Here is a 21,525-nt window from a genome sequence, read left to right as displayed (position 1 = left end):
TAGAAAATTGTAAAATCTACGAAATGCGATCAAACAGGAATCTACAGGAAAATTCAAAGGAACAATCGCAATATTTGGCTTCCCATTGTACCTAGAGCGTTTCGTTGGTCGGTTATAAATCATATTCACGAATCTATTCTTCATTTACGATGGGATAAAACTTTAGAAAAGGTATACCAGCATTACTGGTTTTCCAAATATGGCTAAATACGTCAGAAAGTTCGTTGAAAATGTAAATTAGCTAAATCGCGAAGCGGTAGGCAACACATAGAGTTACATCCTATACCTAAAGTTAATATACCTTGGCACACAATCCATATCGATGCCACGGGTAAGCTCAGTGGTAAAAACGACCAAAAAGAATACGTCTTTGTCCTCGTAGACGCCTTTACGAAGTACGTTTTACTCAGGCACTCCACAAGAATTAGCACCGATAGTGCGATTAGCGCTCTCAAATCGTCTATATCCCTTTTCGGTACCCCAGTTCGAGTCATGGCAGGCGGACCAAGGCAGGTGTTTTGCGAACAAAGATTTCAAGATTTTTTGCGCTAGTTACAATATCCAATTACATCTAATAGCAACAGGCTCTTGCCGCGCGAACGGCCAAGTAGAGCGCGTAATGAGCACACTCAAAAATATGCTAACAGTAATAGAAACAAACCCAAGTAAGTCGTGGCAGGATGCTTTAGACGATGTCCAACTCTGTATAAACACCACTATTCATAGAGTAACTAAAGCTAGTCCTCTGGAATTGTTAATAGGTAGAGTAGCTAGACCTTTAAATTTATTAACAGTAGACAATCATGAGATTGAAATAGACGTAGAAGAGGTTAGAAAACAAGCAGATAGGCTTATAAAAACAAATTCCTTTCTTGATAAAGCAATACACATCTTTTTCAGTGGGAGATTACGTTTTAATAGAAAATCACGAACGGAATCAAACCAAATTGGATGCTAAATATAAAGGACCCTTTGAGGTTATTGAAGTACTAGACGGTGACAGGTATCATCTCAAAAGTTTGAGTTGTAATCGCACATACAAGAGAGAGATCGCTTACGTCCGCTACCCCAATCTTATGTCCCAACCGAGCTGGATCCGTGTCTCTCGGACGACTGTGATGGTAAGCTTTTCGTATAATAGGAACTTTCTGTTTCAATAACTGATCATGAGCGTAGTGTCGTTTGATGAAATGTAATAATTATATGTGAAAAGTCTACCGTAATTTTGTCAATGTCAAGGGCGAGATGGCTAGTGAAAGTAAGCTAGTTAAGGGTGAGGTGGCCACTGCACGTAGAGCGATAACTAGCAGTAAAGATAAAAGCAAGACTTTCATTTAAAATGGTGGAGTGGATATTTCTTTAGTCAGGAGTGGCCGAACTATACCAAAATAACTTCTTATTCCAGATACCGATGATGCGCGGCCTTCAACATCACACGAGGGCGTGTGAAATGTCAGGACGGCCGTGTCGGAGGAAGCCATTCAACGAGTTGCTTGTTGATTGTACAATAACACATTAAATTCTCTTTATCATTTAAACACGTTGCATTAATTTTAATTTAACTTAATACGCGATTTTACGATAGTATAAAACCTAAAACATATTTCTGTTAACAAATTAGTGATTTTAGTTAAAATTAGTTACGTTTTTCTAATTTATAAGATTGTAATCGTAATTAAACAAACGACCAATGAGAGCAGAGCATTTTGCTCGAGTGGGGTCGAAGCGCCATCTATATATAGCCCAGTCCGTTGGCTGTTACGGGGCCTTTTTGAAGTGGAGACGGATCGAGTTGGATCCCTGAGTTTTGGTCGCTAGATTGGTGCATTGAACTCACTGCTCGGTCTTAAAACTTATAATTTATTTTTAAATAAATACCATAAAATATCAGTGCATCATCAGTGTAAATAAAATATTGTGAAAACTACAATCGTCGTGTTTTGTTCGCGCTTTACCCTCATGACGCCCACCAAATCTGCAACCACTGTTGATGACGTCACTGGGGAAGGTGTTTCTCCGACATATATATATATATATATATATATATATATATATAAAGATATCTACTATATTACAGTAACTTATTTTGGAAATATATAAACTGAATAATGGGTTGGAAAATGTCAATAAATGATTTTTCTTCTCTGTTATTTTACTAATGGTCGATAAAGACTGGGTTTGGCAAGAATTTTGTATTGAAATTCTTCTCTTCCTCTAATAACCAAGTTTCAAATAAAAGGTTTTGTTACTACGCAAAAAAACTTTCATTGATAAAATACATTTTTTAAAATTATTTTTGAATAATTTTTCTTACGAGTAGTTCTTCAAGTTTTTGAGGCCTAATGATAAGATGGAAAGTAAACAAAACAGTAAAGAAATAGATTTTTATTGTCTATTGTCTACAGTCCGAGTCTGTGAGGCGTCCTCTTGGGCGTGGCTAAACCGGGTGTGGCGACTTCCTGTTTGACAGGAACGTCTTGATCTTTCTTCTTCTTTTCTTCCGCCATCTTATGTTCGGCCTCTTTCATCTCCTCTTCCATCCGCTGCAAGTGGACTGCTGCCTCTTTGCGTTTGTCGCGGTTTGTTCTGCAATGTCATGATAATTTGTCATGTTAATACAATATTTTTAACTTTGTCTACTGATCTCTCGCTATAAGGGTTAAGGGAACAAAAAAGTTCGTCTAGAAATAGCTGAGCTACTCACTTGCCAGTCTCCTTGACCGAGAAGAACATGGGCCCCAACTCCGCCAGCCACCTTCCGTCCACGGCCGTGACGCAGTGCATGTACTCCTTGCTGGTCATCATCAGCTCGTGGTAGACCACGTAGTCGGGCGAGTTGCCCAGGCCGAACAGCGCCGAAGTCGGGTGGAGGTGGCAAGGCATGCCCGTCCGACAGTTCACGTATTCCCCTATGCCCTTCAGGCGGGCCGCTTGTTGGAAGTACGCTGAAGAAAAAAAAGGTTAACTCAACTATGGCAACAATGACGCCGACATGTGATGACAATTCAGACAATTTTATTTATTTATATTCATGTTCCGAAAGATCCCATGACACGTTTAGGCAAGATCTGGAAGAAAGGAAGACTTGGTGTGAAAACCAAAATAAGACTCATACGGGCTCTAGTGTTTCCCATCTTCCCGTATGGAGTAGTAACGTGGAATATCTTGACTCGAAAAAGGCAAAGGATCGATGCCTTTGAGATGTGGTGCTGGCGGGAATGCTCAGAATCAAACGTTCCAATACATCGATCCTGACCAAACTCCTCATACGGACTCGCCTGTCTACCATGTGCCTACAGCGAATCGTATTTTACTTCGGCCATACAATGCGCAGAAGCGATGAGAACTTGGAGAAACTAAAAGTCGTTGGTAGCACAGAAGGGAGACAGTCAAGAGGACGTTCACCAACCAGATGGACCGATCACGTCAAAGACTCAACGTGCTCAAAAGTATACAATAAGAAACCGGTGGAAACAGATCGCCGGTCCAAAGTTCCTTGCTGACCACGTTCAGCATGAGCTATTGACTGAAGAGAGATATATATATGACGACATTTTTCAGTCAGATACCCCGGATCACCACTTGCTACGGTCCTGACATACCTCTCCCGCTTCATCAACTTTCATGGCATTCACCACGCGTGCTTTGCTTCTCTTCCTGGATTTGATCCATCCAATCCGAACCCATTAAAATAATTTATAACAATAATAAAGAAATTACTCAAATTATGCCAATTCTAGTTAAACTTTGACTAAGGGAGCGCTCAAGTAGTACGTAACGAATTTGGGGGGGGGGGGGAAGTGGGTCCTCTTGTAAAACGTTACGATGCGGGGTGGGGATTGAATTACGCGTTATTATTAATAATATTTTCCACTTTCCAGTACACTTCCACTTCACACCACATAATGGTAAGTTTCAGGTATTAAGAGTCACGTTTTACTATTGGATACAAGGCCTAGTTGCTATATTACACTAAACAAAAATATTGATTTTTGTTAGTGGTTTAGCTTAGATTATGTTAGTGATATATATGCATCTGAGTAGCGATTGCACAATTCTAGAACGTCCGCACTCTTTGTCTCTTTCGCACGTTACTCCGTCCTTGTCGTACGGCGTTCTAGAGTGCTCAGTCTAGTTTCGAGAAAGTTCTGATCTTCTCTCTCTCTCTCTCGTATCATTTCGTCCTTGTCTCACACCTAGAAAGTTCGGTCTAGAATATTCCTTCATCAAAGCGGTATACCTAGGCCTGAAAACGCCTGAAAACGGGTCTCCTGAAAACTGCACCACTCTACTACACATGTTCTGAAACCGACTGAAAAAAGGTTTCAGCTTCCTGAAAACTAGGGTAACATTATGGAAATTACAATTTTCTAATATGTGATTGACCCTCTCCTGAAACGGTCAGAAATCATATTACAGCCTGCTGAAAAGTTCTCTAACTAGTGGAAAAATCTAGAAACATTGCAGTCGACCCATCTTCGTAACACTAGGGTTGTCAGGTTCCTAAGTCTCACCATCCCGTACATGTACTCGACATGTATATTTTACATATAAATTTAAATAAATACAGTGGTCATTATTATTATTATTAACAACAGCAGAATCGGGAAAAGGTGTTGAATGAAATAAAATAAATATTAACAAATAAATCATTGTCTCCGTATACCTGGAACATTACTAGAAGTCACAAGATGCCGGCCTTTAAGAATTGAGACGGTATTGAATCCTAAGTCGAATGGGTTTAAAATAATATATTCTCACCGGAACAGATACACTTCCGCACCGTATCCCAATCCGTGCCACAGGACAGGAGCGGCAGTCTCTGCTGCTGCAAGATGTCCTTCAGCTGCTGTCGGACCTCGCGCACTTTGCGCATGGCTTTCGCATGCACGAAATGCTCCGTACACCAGGAACTTGAGTAGCTGGAAATGTTTATTTACTAATGTTAACAATGAAAAAGTATTCTTAAATGTTTAACAATCACGGAAAATAATTTAAAACCCTTGGTTCACGTTATTTAAATACTATGATTGGCTTTAAAGAAGACTTAAGGACGCTTTGGATTCTCGTTTTATTTCGTTAAAGCAATTAGCATGATGGCGTGTGTCAGGCAGGCAGAGGGGTTGATCACCAGGAAAATATCGCCAAACCCATATACCGTATAAATAAAAATATGGTTATAGTAATAAACTTACTTATTACTCTTCCACTGGTTGTACAGATGCAAGAGAGTGAGGTGGTCGGACTCCGGCACCTGGAACTTCTCTTTTACGGAGTCGGATTCCTCCTCCCGGCCTTGAGGTCGGTAGAACACCGTGGGGACGGACAGCATTGATACTACGCAATTTGGTATTAATCAAATATTTATACATATATATATATATAAAGTTTTTTATTTAGTGGAAATCTTATTATTGAATTGTTCAGCAGGTTTTTATACATTGGAAACGAATTTTCATCTGTCAAATGACATAAAATAATTTTATATAGAACAAGTGGCAAATAGTACACTTTCCCGCTTAAGACGCGTTTTTGGTAGGGTCCCTGAAAAATCGTCTTAAGCGGGTTTTGCAGTAATTAATGAACGGGACATACCAATGATGAGTACTTCGGCACTACAACCCATTTGGGCGGACACGATCAGCATGTGGCACTGGGGCGGGTCCAAGGGGAACTCGGCCATCTGCCGGCCCAGTGGGGTTAGAGCCCCAGTGCCGTCCAGGGCCCCAAGGATCCACAGCTGGTACATTGAGTTCAGAATTGTGTCCTGGAATGTTTTATAATTGAAATAGTTTTTTCTAAAGGCCTACAATCTACAGGTGCATCAAATATTTCAAACTATTTTTAATTATCGCTTAACCCGGACTTTATGGGATACCGTTAACCTGACAAGGAAGTTGTTTTCAATCATTTAAACCACAATATCAAATACACACAAAAAAACGAACAACATAAATTGGGGATGCAACGGATCTTATCGCTAATAATCACTTGTTCCAGTCAGTAGTGCATAACCAAATCAACAAGAATAAAATTACAAGTGTCAGTAATAAATTATATACTAATTTTACAATTAGTAACTTAATCTAAAGTAATACATTAAAAATATATGAGAGACATATAGTTAATTGGTCAATTGTTTGCGTCTCTCTGAGTCCTGATGGTATGTATTCTCTCTGAGATTTATTTTTGTAATATAATAATTTATTACGAAAGACACACTGGTCTACTAGTCGGAATATCGGCTGCTTATGCAGTGCTGTGCCACCGTTAAAATCAACTCCGTAATTATCGTAAAATTAAAAAAAATAATTGTGCACTCCAACTCAGTGAAAAGTACAAAAAGTGGAAAATAATCAATAATTTATTAGCATACAGTGTGGGCAAGACTTTTATTAATTAATTATAGATTTGTGAGCTCTTCTAAAATAAATAAAAAATAATCTATTTTGCTAAATGATATTATAGAAAGATACCAATTGCGTATAGACAAAAGCGCCATCTAGTATAGACTACCTGTACCATAACAATAAGTAACACTTCGGTCGTATAATATCACAGAGACAAGAGAGGTCGTCACTTGTACCTTTAAATGATACTGCCAGTCGATCAATCTAGTATTTACAAATATAGAAGAAGTTATGAATGCACTAAAGAATATCCTAAAGGAACTCGATGAACAAAAAGTTACGATTCTAAAAAACGGAGAAATAGTTACCGAACATATAACCCAAAATATAAACATCATTTTAGAGGAAATATTAGATGATAAATATAATAATCTCAAGGAAACATTTGAAAATCAAGAAAAAAGACTATATTTCATTGAAAAACAAATAAGGAAGAGAAATGTTGTCTTTTTTGGGTTACAAGAATCGTATGTAAATCTTGAAAAAATAACGATCAACTTTAAGGCGTTTCTTTAGACCTGGAACATTGGGAGATACAAAAAATAAGGAGAATAAGAAAAATGGGGAACCAAATGGTCCAACTAGACCGATAATACTCAATGCGAGTAGATTATTGAAAAATACAGAGTTTTATATAAAGAAAGATTATCCACAAAATGTACTTAAAAGAAGAAAAGAGTTACAAAAACAGGCACGAATTGAGAAATAAATAAATTTGTAAACTAATAATACGCGACAAAATGATCACAGAAGCCAAAAATAAAATAATGCTTTTAACGTCTTCCGGAATCAACCGGTACGTAATTAGAATACGGACCAGCAAGAAAAACAAGATTCAAAATACGGATACCCAGGCGAAAAAAAAACAAAGATCAATCGTCTAGTCTGTCAGAAGCAAGAAAAACAAGATTCAAAATAGAGATACCCAGGCGAAACAAAAAACAAAGATCAATCGTCTAGTCTGTCAGAAGCAAGAAAAACAAGATTCAAAATAAAGATACCCAGGCGAAAAAAAAACAAAGATCAATCGTCTAGTCTGTCAGAAGCAAGAAAAACAAGATTCAAAATACAGATACCCAGGCGAAAAAAAAACAAAGATCAATCGTCTAGTCTGTCAGAAGCAAGAAAAACAAGATTCAAAATACAGATACCCAGGCGAAAAAAAAACAAAGATCAATCGTCTAGTCTGTCAGAAGCAAGAAAAACAAGATTCAAAATACAGATACCCAGGCGAAAAAAAAACAAAGATCAATCGTCTAGTCTGTCAGAAGCAAGAAAAACAAGATTCAAAATACAGATACCCAGGCGAAAAAAAAACAAAGATCAATCGTCTAGTCTGTCAGAAGCAAGAAAAACAAGATTCAAAATACAGATACCCAGGCGAAAAAAAAACAAAGATCAATCGTCTAGTCTGTCAGAAGCAAGAAAAACAAGATTCAAAATACAAATACCCAGGCGAAAAAAAAACAAAGATCAATCGTCTAGTCTGTCAGAAGCAAGAAAAACAAGATTCAAAATACAGATACCCAGGCGAAAAAAAAACAAAGATCAATCGTCTAGTCTGTCAGAAGCAAGAAAAACAAGATTCAAAATACAGATACCCAGGCGAAAAAAAAACAAAGATCAATCGTCTAGTCTGTCAGAAGCAAGAAAAACAAGATTCAAAATAGAGATACCCAGGCGAAAAAAAAACAAAGATCAATCGTCTAGTCTGTCAGAAGCAAGAAAAACAAGATTCAAAATACAGATACCCAGGCGAAAAAAAAACAAAGATCAATCGTCTAGTCTGTCAGAAGCAAGAAAAACAAGATTCAAAATACAGATACCCAGGCGAAAAAAAAACAAAGATCAATCGTCTAGTCTGTCAGAAGCAAGAAAAACAAGATTCAAAATACAGATACCCAGGCGAAAAAAAAACAAAGATCAATCGTCTAGTCTGTCAGAAGCAAGAAAAACAAGATTCAAAATACAGATACCCAGGCGAAAAAAAAACAAAGATCAATCGTCTAGTCTGCCAGAAGCAAGAAAAACAAGATTCAAAATACAGATACCCAGGCGAAAAAAAAACAAAGATCAATCGTCTAGTCTGTCAGAAGCAAGAAAAACAAGATTCAAAATACAGATACCCAGGCGAAAAAAAAACAAAGATCAATCGTCTAGTCTGTCAGAAGCAAGAAAAACAAGATTCAAAATACAGATACCCAGGCGAAACAAAAAACAAAGATCAATCGTCTAGTCTGTCAGAAGCAAGAAAAACAAGATTCAAAATACAGATACCCAGGCGAAACAAAAAACAAAGATCAATCGTCTAGTCTGTCAGAAGCAAGAAAAACAAGATTCAAAATACAGATACCCAGGCGAAAAAAAAACAAAGATCAATCGTCTAGTCTGTCAGAAGCAAGAAAAACAAGATTCAAAATACAGATACCCAGGCGAAAAAAAAACAAAGATCAATCGTCTAGTCTGTCAGAAGCAAGAAAAACAAGATTCAAAATACAGATACCCAGGCGAAAAAAAAACAAAGATCAATCGTCTAGTCTGTCAGAAGCAAGAAAAACAAGATTCAAAATACAGATACCCAGGCGAAAAAAAAAACAAAGATCAATCGTCTAGTCTGTCAGAAGCAAGAAAAACAAGATTCAAAATACAGATACCCAGGCGAAAAAAAAACAAAGATCAATCGTCTAGTCTGTCAGAAGCAAGAAAAACAAGATTCAAAATACAGATACCCAGGCGAAAAAAAAACAAAGATCAATCGTCTAGTCTGTCAGAAGCAAGAAAAACAAGATTCAAAATACAGATACCCAGGCGAAAAAAAAACAAAGATCAATCGTCTAGTCTGTCAGAAGCAAGAAAAACAAGATTCAAAATACAGATACCCAGGCGAAACAAAAAACAAAGATCAATCGTCTAGTCTGTCAGAAGCAAGAAAAACAAGATTCAAAATACAGATACCCAGGCGAAACAAAAAACAAAGATCAATCGTCTAGTCTGTCAGAAGCAAGAAAAACAAGATTCAAAATACAGATACCCAGGCGAAAAAAAAAACAAAGATCAATCGTCTAGTCTGTCAGAAGCAAGAAAAACAAGATTCAAAATACAGATACCCAGGCGAAAAAAAAACAAAGATCAATCGTCTAGTCTGTCAGAAGCAAGAAAAACAAGATTCAAAATACAGATACCCAGGCGGAAAAAAAAACAAAGATCAATCGTCTAGTCTGTCAGAAGCAAGAAAAACAAGATTCAAAATACAGATACCCAGGCGAAAAAAAACAAAGATCAATCGTCTAGTCTGTCAGAAGCAAGAAAAACAAGATTCAAAATACAGATACCCAGGCGAAAAAAAACAAAGATCAATCGTCTAGTCTGTCAGAAGCAAGAAAAACAAGATTCAAAATACAGATACCCAGGCGAAAAAAAACAAAGATCAATCGTCTAGTCTGTCAGAAGCAAGAAAAACAAGATTCAAAATACAGATACCCAGGCGGAAAAAAAAACAAAGATCAATCGTCTAGTCTGTCAGAAGCAAGAAAAACAAGATTCAAAATACAGATACCCAGGCGAAAAAAAACAAAGATCAATCGTCTAGTCTGTCAGAAGCAAGAAAAACAAGATTCAAAATACAGATACCCAGGCGAAAAAAAACAAAGATAAATCGTCTAGTCTGTCAGAAGCAAGAAAAACAAGATTCAAAATACAGATACCCAGGCGAAAAAAAACAAAGATCAATCGTCTAGTCTGTCAGAAGCAAGAAAAACAAGATTCAAAATACAGATACCCAGGCGGAAAAAAACAAAGATCAATCGTCTAGTCTGTCAGAAGCAAGAAAAACAAGATTCAAAATACAGATACCCAGGCGAAAAAAAACAAAGATCAATCGTCTAGTCTGTCAGAAGCAAGAAAAACAAGATTCAAAATACAGATACCCAGGCGAAAAAAAACAAAGATCAATCGTCTAGTCTGTCAGAAGCAAGAAAAACAAGATTCAAAATACAGATACCCAGGCGGAAAAAAACAAAGATCAATCGTCTAGTCTGTCAGAAGCAAGAAAAACAAGATTCAAAATACAGATACCCAGGCGAAAAAAAACAAAGATCAATCGTCTAGTCTGTCAGAAGCAAGAAAAACAAGATTCAAAATACAGATACCCAGGCGAAAAAAAACAAAGATCAATCGTCTAGTCTGTCAGAAGCAAGAAAAACAAGATTCAAAATACAGATACCCAGGCGAAAAAAAACAAAGATCAATCGTCTAGTCTGTCAGAAGCAAGAAAAACAAGATTCAAAATACAGATACCCAGGCGGAAAAAAACAAAGATCAATCGTCTAGTCTGTCAGAAGCAAGAAAAACAAGATTCAAAATACAGATACCCAGGCGAAAAAAAACAAAGATCAATCGTCTAGTCTGTCAGAATCAAGAAAAACAAGATTCAAAATACAGATACCCAGGCGAAAAAAAAACAAAGATCAGTCGTCTAGTCTAGTCTAGTAGTCAGAAGAATTCATAAATCCTGGGATCCTGAACTTCCTGACAACCAAAACCCCAAATAGCGCATCCGGAAAATGGGACAATAACAAAGAGTAGTATCAGCAACTACGGAACCCGTCTCACACGGATAATATAAGGAAAACAATAACAAAAAATAATTCACATTTTCCAAGCCGGCTGGTCACCTACGAAGATATGACCAAAACCCTCCAAAGGTTCAAACAAAAACAAAACTAAAATTTATAACAAAAATACCTACCTACCACTACTAAGACTAGAACATCAGGAAAACTCCAAATTTTAACATACAATGTTAAAACACTCTCAACATACGATCGCTTAATTGAATAACTGGATTCAAGCAGCCCAATCTAAAGAGGACTGGTTATCTTTGGAGGAAGCCCTCACCTACAGAGTTCTTACAGAATTAAGAATAATAGTTTAATAGTAAGGTTAAGGTTAAGTTAACTAACTTCTTGTTTTATAAGTAAAAAATTAAAAGGCTTTTTTTATTATGCACCACTTAAAAATGACTTTGCTTGCATGACTATAAAACATAGACATGGCCCATACCCCGCAAACTGGAGCTCTAGAAATTGGCACAAAAGGATTTTGAATCAAATCATATTTGGAAATAATTGATTTTTAAATTAAAACTACAAAATCTGTCCCAAATGAAACAAAATATTAATAACAAGATGAATACCTGCGGTGGAGGGTCCATAAAGTGAAACGCTAGAAGATCTTCGACGCCCAAAGACTTCAGCAGCAGCACAGTATTCGCCAGATTAGTTCTCTGTATCTCGGGTACAGTGGCCGATAACAACTCGTGTTGGAATTGCCTCTGCGTGTAAAGGCAAAATGCCTTTCCCGGGCCAGTCCTACCGGCACGACCAGCGCGCTGCCTGGCGTTCGCTTGACTTACGGGATATATCTGGAAATATCACACGAATATTTTTGATAATCATTTACAAGTATTCTCTCGCAGCACATTGCTGAAAATCACCCTACGTCAAATCACGTATAAAGTTCTTGTTTATAAAGAAAAAAACGATTTAATTATAACTAGTCTACTACCTACTACCCTTTAGTATTATCAAATATATTGTTAATTTTAGTTTAAAAGTAGCAAATGTTGTTACTATTAAAACACAATAAAATTTTCATCAGACATCTTATTAAAAAGTCAACACGTATATATAATATAGTATGGTCAGTTTACCATACAAAAGAGCGAATCATGAATTGAGTTTTGCGGCTTTAAAGGTTAATTTATTTTTTAATTCCGTTTCATATCCGGCTCGAAGGACCAAAAATCTTCGAACACAATATTGAATTAAACTAGTTTGTATGAGTAGGTACACACTTGATTATCGTCATTATATCTCCTCTTTAAATTGGTTTGTAGCTATTTAAAGTCATACATTTCGGTTACATTATATAATTACCATAAATAAAATACATCTAGTTATATTTTAAATTTACTTATTGACAACATGATCTTTAAAGAAAACCATATGGAAAGGATTAAGGGCAGGAGAGGAAGCAGCATGTAGAAAGAGTGTCATGGTGTATTTGGAAAAGGCTTACCCGTGAAGGGGGTTTCGATCAATGCTGTTTGAGGAAGTATCTTCATCAGGAAGTAACTTAAGATATCAAGGAACTAATTTAAGAGTTATTTTTATTAATATCATTATTCAAAACATTACCTGCAGTGCATCCATACCAATCCTAGGATTGTAGACCTTCAGCTTGCAGTAACCACAGTCTATCACATACATTATGCCATCCACAGTTAGAGATGTTTCTGAGAAAATGGTCGCAATTTTAGTCTCTTAGATTATATATATATATATATATATGAATAAAATTTGAATGATATAAGTGGCACTATCAGGAATTGCGTTGAACAACAATGCTATACTTTGTTTTTCATCCTGTGTCCTTAGAAAAATATTCCTACCCACTTGACGCATGATGCAAATATCCTGTTTGTTCATAATTTAATGGGTACATGAGGTCGAAATTTTCCAAACAAAGTTATTGGACCTCGTTAAGATGATTGGCCCCCATTGTGAGGCGTTAGGCGCAATTTTGCTTTATTGAAAAAGTGACACACTTCTGTGTTATGTTCATTATCATTTAAATTTTGTATAGAATATTAGGTATGGAAATATTGGCTATAAGACTATATGATATAATCTTTGATGTATTTAATATGGAATAAATAGTATTGTTACCATTTTATACGGAACAATTAAATTGTTAATGTTTTATACTTATAGGTAGTAACTTTGTTACATATCGCGATATAACGCTATATGCAAATATTTATTGGCCACATTATATCATTATTAATAAAAACTAGACTACTTACTTTTCGAGTGTTATAAAGCATTGTAAACGAAACATTTTGTGATAAATTTAGTTATTTGTTTATTTAATACACAAGCACTAATAGGCAAACTAAACTAAAAAATAATTATAAAAACTATGGACGTCCAGATCCAGCTCGTTTATCAAAATCCTCAATCTGGATCGGTTTACCTTCTGAAAGGAGCTAATGAGCTGATGAGATTGTCCGGGTTTTTTTATAGGGTACACGAAATTTTAATTTTAGGTGAAAGCTTGTAGGAATCAACCTGTTTCTTAATAATCTATTTATTATTTATTACCAGCAATATTTGTGGCCACTATGCATTTTCTTTGACCCGGCGGTGCGCGTTGAAATATCTTCGCTTGCAAGTCAGCTGGTAATTGGGAGTATATCGGGAGCACTGTAAGAGGCGGGGCTGCATCTAGGTCTCCCAGTCTCTCTGTTAATACCTAAGAAAATTCAAAAATATTAAAAAAAAATCTGTATTTATAGAACAGATCGATAGTCGATTTCAGATAGTCCAGTACGCAAGTTTTTTATTAACAGAAACATCTTGTAAAAATCGTTTAAAAGACATTTAACTGAATTGTACCTCGCAAGTAACTTCAATGTCCTCTTGACCAGGCATGAAGATCAGGATGTCTCCTTCATCAGGCTGAAGGTGGATTTGTAGAGCCTGAAAATAGTTACAGCAATGATTAGAATTAATATTCTTGATGTTTCTAGATGATGCTAGAAAATTCTTATAGGAATGTTGTATTTCATTAATTTGCAAATTTCGATAAATATAATATTTAATAAAATGTGGTTAAACTTTTAACTTAATCATATTATTGTGCTCTACCGATTACTTTTACAAAAACGAAATCGACATAATTTTTAAAAGCAAAACTAAGAGTTCCTAAAAGTTACGAATATTTTATAGTATATTCTTTACTTTAAAATATGTATTCGGTCTTTACATAAGAAATTGACGGTTGGTCGCACTGGCCACTTTGACCTCAAATATATCCTCTTTGGTAAGGAATTCCAAAGTATTTTTTTTCAAAAACCATGATTCATTTCATTTTGCCGTATTTTTATTTGAGTCACTCTATGTATAAAATGGTATACATGAAATATCGCATTATTTACAAGTTCGAGTTTTACCGTGGCACCAGTACCACAGACACTCGAAGAGACCACAGAGGCTCGAAGGATAAATGGTGTGTATCATAAGGTCGGTGTCGCAAAAGAAAGTACGTTTATGGTTCCCAAGTTTTCATTCATGAATTATCGGCTTGCAGAACAAGCCTCGTGGAAGGCCGGAGGCCAAAGTTGATAACGAAGAATTGAAGGCTATTGTGCTTCCACAATATGCAGGCTGCAGCTAACTAAATATATTGTATTTAAACAAAATCTTATTTTTGTTCCTCTCGTACGAAACGCCAATATCATATGTAATACTTAGAAATTACCGTTACAATTGGACTAAAAGTTAATTGGTTTCACGATTACAATGAACGACTAGGTTATGCCGATTTATACTCTGTTATAAAGCACCAAATAGCAGTACAACGGTTGGACGCTATAGACGCTTAAAGCACCGCAAGAATTACTGCGTTTAAAACTTAGAGATTTTCAAGCATGAACTGAAATGTTGAAAGTCATAATTAAAATATATACATAATTAATAAATTATAATGGCGTTGCGTAGAGATTTGGGGTCTCTATATCTTCTAACGCATTAACCATGGTGAGTGTCCTGAGAAGTAGTTTCGACTAATAACTGCAGTTGGGTTTCGTTATCGGACGTCAAGGCAAAATACAAAATACCATCCGTATCACCTCGACGTCCGTCGTTCCACAATTGAGCGTTTTTGAAGGCAGTTTTTGCCGCGCACCACCACCACGTGGAACCAGCTGCCCACTGAAGTATTTCCAAACCAATTCGACTCAGGGTCCTTCATAAAAACCACCAATTCCTTAAAGGCAGGCAACGCATTTTGACGCAACCTTCTTTTTATCTACTCTATTGTTTCCAATCCTATCAACGGGCAGTTTTATTTTATGTATTGCGGGTAGGCTTAGACTTGTAAGGAATTTATTTTTAAATGATGTTGTAAAACGTTGCCTAATAACTTATGTAATCTATTTACTTTTTGTTTGTTTTATTTGTATATTATGTTAACAAAGTATAAATAAATAAACGTTATCCTTTAAAAAACAGAGCGTACCAATTCTTAAAATAGATGTGTCACTTAGTTTAAATAACCCATGTCTTTTTTTAGTCTACATCTTCTTGATATTATAACTAACATAATGTTAGTTATAAGATCTTGTTCTAAAAGACAGTTGACACGTAGCTTCAAACAAAGTGTTTCATTTATTTGAACATCCCTCCAACCGCCACAGAACTTAACTCGTGTATAAACTATACAGAATTATTATATCGAATTGTTATTGAAATGTAATAACATTGTATCCGTGTCAAGTATTCTCTAAAGGTCATGAACATCTTAGCGTTATTACATAATGTTATTATTGACGTCACAGGGATTAAGGTCACCTTCACCTAAAGGGGTGTGGCAATCTTCAGCATGTTTTAAAAGAATATTGTGCATTTATTGTGAATTACCCTGGTATTTTTATAAGCAACGTTTTTATTTGTAGATAAAACAATTATTAGAGCAGTGTTGGCCTAGTGGCTTCAGCGTGCGACTCTCATCACTGAGGTCGTAGGTTCGATCCCCGGCTGTGCACCAATGGATTCGCAAAATCTCTGGATGTGAAGGAAAACATCGTGAGGAAACCGGCTTGCCTTAGACCCAAAAAGTCGACGGTGTGTGTTAGGCACAGAATGCTGTTCACCTTCTTGCCTATTCAATTCACAAACGATCATGAAACAGACACAGAAATCTGAGGCCCAGACCTAAAAAAAGGTTAGCGCCATTGATTTATTTTTTAAAACAATTATTATTCACTAAAATCAAAACTGAATCACAATTTAGGTATACATTACCAAATTACTCTCTTTCTTCACTTTATAATAATCTCTCTTTTTTTATATAATAGGAGGCAAACGGGCAGGCTCATCTGATGTTCAGTGATACCGTCCATGGACACTCTCAATGCCAGAGGGCTCGCGAGTACATAGCCGAACTTATAACAATTGGTACGCTCTTTTCTTGAAGGACTCTAAGTCAATGTCGGAAGTACTTAAGTGGTCAGCTGGTTCCACATAGAGGTGGTGCCTGCCTAAAACTGCCATTCAAAAACGCTCAGTTGTGGAACGACGGACATCGAAGTGATATGAGTAGAATTTTGTATTCTGCCACGACGTCCGATGATGAAACCCAGCTGCAGGTATTAGTCCGAACATCTCCTCTGAACCCTCTCCATAGAAAATGCGGTAGAAGATGCAGAGACCTCACATCTCTACGCAACACCAAGGGATCAAGCCGGTCGGAAATTGACTGGAACTATTTTAATGGTGTTTAACATTGTTTTTACGGAATTGTTTATTTAAACGAAAAATATTCAAATAAATAACTAAACTACGATAATACTTCCTTTGATACTCAATGAACAACGCTGATTTTTTTTTTATTATACAAATGAAAAATAAAAAAGCTCTCTATGTGTTAGTGATCTACCAATTTACGAAGTTACCTGTGCATTAAGCTTCATTAATATGAGTGCGCCTTTGCCATTAGTTGATTGGACACACCCGCGCTTATTTTAGTATTAGCATTGAAACAACAGGTCAGCAGATTACACTCGATTTTAAAGTACATATAACAATATACTTTAAAAGCGAGTTACACGAAAAAGTCGTTTATTATGTACAAAATCTAAAGTTACGTGATGATACATGTGCTAATAATAAAAAAACAAAGGTCTCATCGTTTGTCAGGGATAGGAAAATCTAAAAGTATTCATGACAGTAAGATTTATAAACGTGACCACAACAAATGTAATTCCGTTTCAATCATAATATATATTTTCAATCACATGCAAGAATTGTATTATGGCGTAACGGATAATGTATCCGGCATTTTCTTATAGATACAGGTATTGTTTAATACGTGAGGTACACTGAATGGGCTAGTTAGAAACATTGCTAAAGAATTTTTTTTTAAAATTTCAAATTTAGAACTCTTTGGTCATCTAATGTAGTATATTGCATTCATTTGTCATTTGTTTTTGTGAATTGGCGGCAAATCTAAAACTCTTGTTACACGTGAAAATGAACCAAACGCGAGAAAATTTTCGGTCAATATATATTATATTATGACTTTCGTTGTAGGTTTACTCAACAACAAAGCTATGATAGGCTGCGATTAGCATTTCTTAATGAAGCCCCATCTCAAGCCACTATTTATGACTGATTTTACGAGTTTAAGCGTGGAAATAGCTATCTCAATGCTGCTCCGCGTGAGGGATGTCCTTTAACAGCGACTACTGAAGATAACATAAGTGCTGTGCGACGCATGATAGAGGAAGATTAGAGAGTGACCCATCAGCAGATACGGGCAAGCCTAGGCATTGGTATGAGTCAAGTTCAAAAAATATTACACGAACATTTAGGCGTCAGGAAGCTTTGTACCAGATGGATTCCCCATACTTTAACCGAACCCGAAAAACACCTTCGCATGGACTGGTGAATATTTGACTATGTCAGGTATCGAGATAATGAGACATCCGCCATGCAGTTCTGACCTGGCGCCGTGTTACTTTCATTTATACCAAAGAACTAAACATAAAATTCGAGGTATTCGCTTTACGAGCCCTGAAGATGCGGTGAAAGCGTACGAAAAAGCCATAGAAGAGGAAGGAAGAATGGGCCCAATGCGTTTCTCAGTGGTTCCATCGAATTCGACGATGAGTAGAGAAGAACGGAGATTACTTTGAGAAACAATAAAAGTATTGGCAATTTTCTACATTAAGCCGTTTTTAATTTTCTAAACATTTTCAGTGTTACCTAGGTATTATCACAAATTGACGGTTGGTCGTACTGGCCACTTTGACCTCAAATATCTCCTCTTTGGTTAGGAATTCCAGATTCAATTTTTTTACAGCTATTTACTTGTGCATTTGTTTTTCGAAAGTCAACCAACCAAGGCTGGTCAATCGCTCTAGGCCACTGCTACTTCACGACATCGCTGGACCACACACACCACAACAGATTTGTATCAAATTAGAGGTGCTTCAATTGGAATGTCTAAGCCATCTAAAGTACTCCCGGAGCTTGCTCCAAGAGAATAACCATTTTTTTCGAAATTTGGATAACTTCTTGTAAGGTAAAAATTTTAACTCTAATGAGGTAGAATTCAAAGATTCGAAAAATTTCGACTTGAAAAAATTTTGTCCCTGAAGACAGTTACAAACCAGATCGTTATTTTCTAATTTAACTCGACACGTTTATTAAACGATATTTTTTAGAGTCGCGAGGCAAGCGACGACAAACCTTTCAGGGAATTCACTCTTTTCTTGAAGGCCCAAAAGTAAATAAAGTTGGATCCATAAAGAGATTCCTGTGCCTGAATCAAAGATTTGAGGTATTTCTCCAATAACCATCTTCATGTCTTATTAAAACACTACGGTTCTCGGTTAATTAAACAATAGACAAAAAACTTACACTATCGACAGAGTTCATTGACACGCATTTAAAATATATACCAAAACAACACCTAATATTAAGGCAAGAGGAACGATAATGGTTTAAAGTAATAATTGCAACTATTTATACAGTGTCGAGGTAAACTGGTTCGATCTAGATACGAGATTCTTGTGTGTAAGGTGTTTATTTCGAGAACGATATGCTGCATACAGTATTTTATACATGCCCGAAGCATTTCTGGTTGTATAAAATCATCCAAAATTATTCAAAACATTTAAAGAAACTGGCCTGTACATACCTAGGGGTCCCACAAGGCTGTGGGTCTCTGGATGTTACACTACGATGTATTTAAAAAATTGTTACCATGACTATCAAACTATTTATTCACCTTCCTAGAAGTTATCGATCACTTCCGTGTATACATAATGCTTTCAAGAAGAAGGTGATATTTTTTTTAAAGGCAAGGTGTGTTTAACGTTGGGGAGTATATATACATAAGTTTCACAATTATAAATTACATTTTTATTTGGCTGATTGTGCGGATTTTTATAAATGTGCCACTTTCTTTGCAAATAAACGACTTAGTTATTTAATATGATAATGTCGAGAAAAAAAATACTAAAATAAATACATAGTGTACACAGTATGTGAAATCTCTGTGCGAACATAAGGTGCCTATAGTGTCGACAGCATTCAGTAAGCGCAACGCCTTGGAAATGCGCAACATTCTGGTTCTGAGCCATGGTATCGCAAACAACTTTGGCCTTCGGCGTCGCATATATCCCCTAGGTACGAAAAAACCCGAGTTTTTGGAAAACACTTCCTCTTGTAGCATCACCCCCCTAATTTTAAGTACAGTAGGCCAACTGTAACACCTAAAAGATGTCGCGAGATTTGCAGTTGTTTTCAAATTACATCAATTTCTGTTTAACAACTGTCAAACATAATAAAATTAGCATAAAGTGGCTATAAAGCGCGCTTATTTTGTTTGGACAATGCGAATTAATTAAAGTACAATAATTTCGATTTATTGAACGCTTTTTATATAGTATCTTCTAACAGATATTTAAAACCTAAGTTAATCTAGTACCTATTTGAGTTTGTAGGAGTAATAAGAGAAAGAATCAAAACACATAGGTAAATATCTCTTTCCGCTAGCGAATTGCGGAACCGGAAGGATTTATATCATCCATAGACATTACTCAAGACGCAACGTAATAAATTATACCTTCGCTCAACTAATAGAAATAAATAAAGCTATAAATGCTATATTTGTGTAATCTTTGTTAAATAATACGAGTATATTGTAATGTCGTAGGAGGCAAACGGGCAGCCCACCCATGGACACATACATTGTCAAAAGGCTCGCAAGTGCATTGTCGGCCTTTTAACTGTTTCGCTCTTTTTTAAAGGACAATGTTTTACAACAACATTGAAGAAATTTATCCTTACAAGATCTACCCGCAATAAATAAAAAAACCCGTTGGTAGGATGGAAAAGAATAGAGAAGATAAGAAGAAGGTTGCGTCTAAAAGGTCGTTCATCGAGATGAAGCGGTAGCTTTTAAAGTAATTGGTAATTTACACTGAGTGATTATTATCTTATATAGTTTAATTTTAAGGCTAATTAAATAAAATATGTTTTATATTATAACCATTAAATTTTTTCAGCACTACAACATTAACTTTATATCCATCCTTAGATTATTTTTATTAAAATTAGGTGTAGTGATAAATATCTTTTCTATTGAATGCCTCGTCTTTACATATATTACGGATTGAGTAAAGCAAGAAAAAAAACCACATTAAATGGAAAAACCTTGTGAAAAGGAACGTATCAAAAATGCTTGATACCGGCGGGTTTCGGCTCTATATCATAAAATAAATAGGATGATAAAAAAATTATTTGAGAGAGCGAGCTTTATGCTCATCCTCCAATAGGCAGATTCCTTGATCAGTCTCTTTTTATAGAACAGGGGGCACACGTGCTGGACGATCATCTATTGACACTAAATACCAGAGGGCTCGCAAGTGCGTTGCCTGCCTTTTAAGAATTGGTACCCTCTTTAACCGTAAGACCCTAAATCGAATTGGTTAGGAAATACTTCAGTGGGCAGCTGGTTCCACATAGTGGTGCTGCGCTAATAACGCTCAGTTGTGGAATGCTGGACGTCAAGCTCGTATTAAAGACAAGCCAGCCGAAAGCCCCCATTGGCTCATCGCTGATTTTTGAAGGCTCAATACTTTAGTATTCGAGTGGCTACATCATGAATACCAAATTCTTACCTGCTTAACAGCGCCATCCACATAATCCTCACAAACATTCTTAGCAAAAAACGTCTCAACGGGAAAAGTACGTCCAGGTATCGTGAACGTTGGGACGTTGCCGAAGAATGTTGCGAACTTGCTGGAGTCCATTGTAGCTGACGTCACAATCAACTTCAAGTCTGAACGGCGGGCCACCACCTGAAGTTGAAATAATTCAATTAATTTTAAGATTATTAAATATTGTATAAGGGTCTGTCTCGGCTTTGTTTCGAACTAAATATAGCCTTTTTTACTCATAATTGTGAAGGAACCTTTGTTATTCAGTTGGCATTGTTCGTTATTGGAAAAAATACAAATATTTCGCCCACAAAATACTAAAAT

The 21,525-nt window shown here is 36.2% G+C and overlaps 1 protein-coding gene across 3 annotated transcripts in view; it reads right to left on the bottom strand.

The window, feature by feature from the left end:
- Positions 1-2,370: 2,370 nt before the first annotated feature.
- Positions 2,371-21,525, bottom strand: part of LOC123709223 (pre-mRNA-splicing factor ATP-dependent RNA helicase PRP16) — a 78,887-nt gene continuing 59,732 nt past the window's right edge. For all 3 annotated transcript variants that reach the window (XM_045660350.1, XM_045660351.1, XM_045660352.1), the window contains 10 exons: positions 21,163-21,342; positions 13,868-13,951; positions 13,574-13,724; positions 12,608-12,705; positions 11,605-11,832; positions 5,596-5,767; positions 5,196-5,337; positions 4,762-4,922; positions 2,705-2,945; positions 2,371-2,586 (listed from right to left, as the gene is read on the bottom strand). In XM_045660350.1, the coding sequence (XP_045516306.1) occupies positions 2,400-2,586; positions 2,705-2,945; positions 4,762-4,922; positions 5,196-5,337; positions 5,596-5,767; positions 11,605-11,832; positions 12,608-12,705; positions 13,574-13,724; positions 13,868-13,951; positions 21,163-21,342 (1,644 nt within the window). In that variant the 3' untranslated portion in view covers positions 2,371-2,399. The remainder of the gene's footprint in view (positions 2,587-2,704; positions 2,946-4,761; positions 4,923-5,195; positions 5,338-5,595; positions 5,768-11,604; positions 11,833-12,607; positions 12,706-13,573; positions 13,725-13,867; positions 13,952-21,162; positions 21,343-21,525) is intronic.

Source organism: Pieris brassicae, chromosome 5 (assembly GCF_905147105.1).
Source record: "Pieris brassicae chromosome 5, ilPieBrab1.1, whole genome shotgun sequence".
Lineage (NCBI taxonomy): Eukaryota > Metazoa > Arthropoda > Insecta > Lepidoptera > Pieridae > Pieris > Pieris brassicae.
This window is presented reverse-complemented; position numbering and strand designations above follow the sequence as displayed.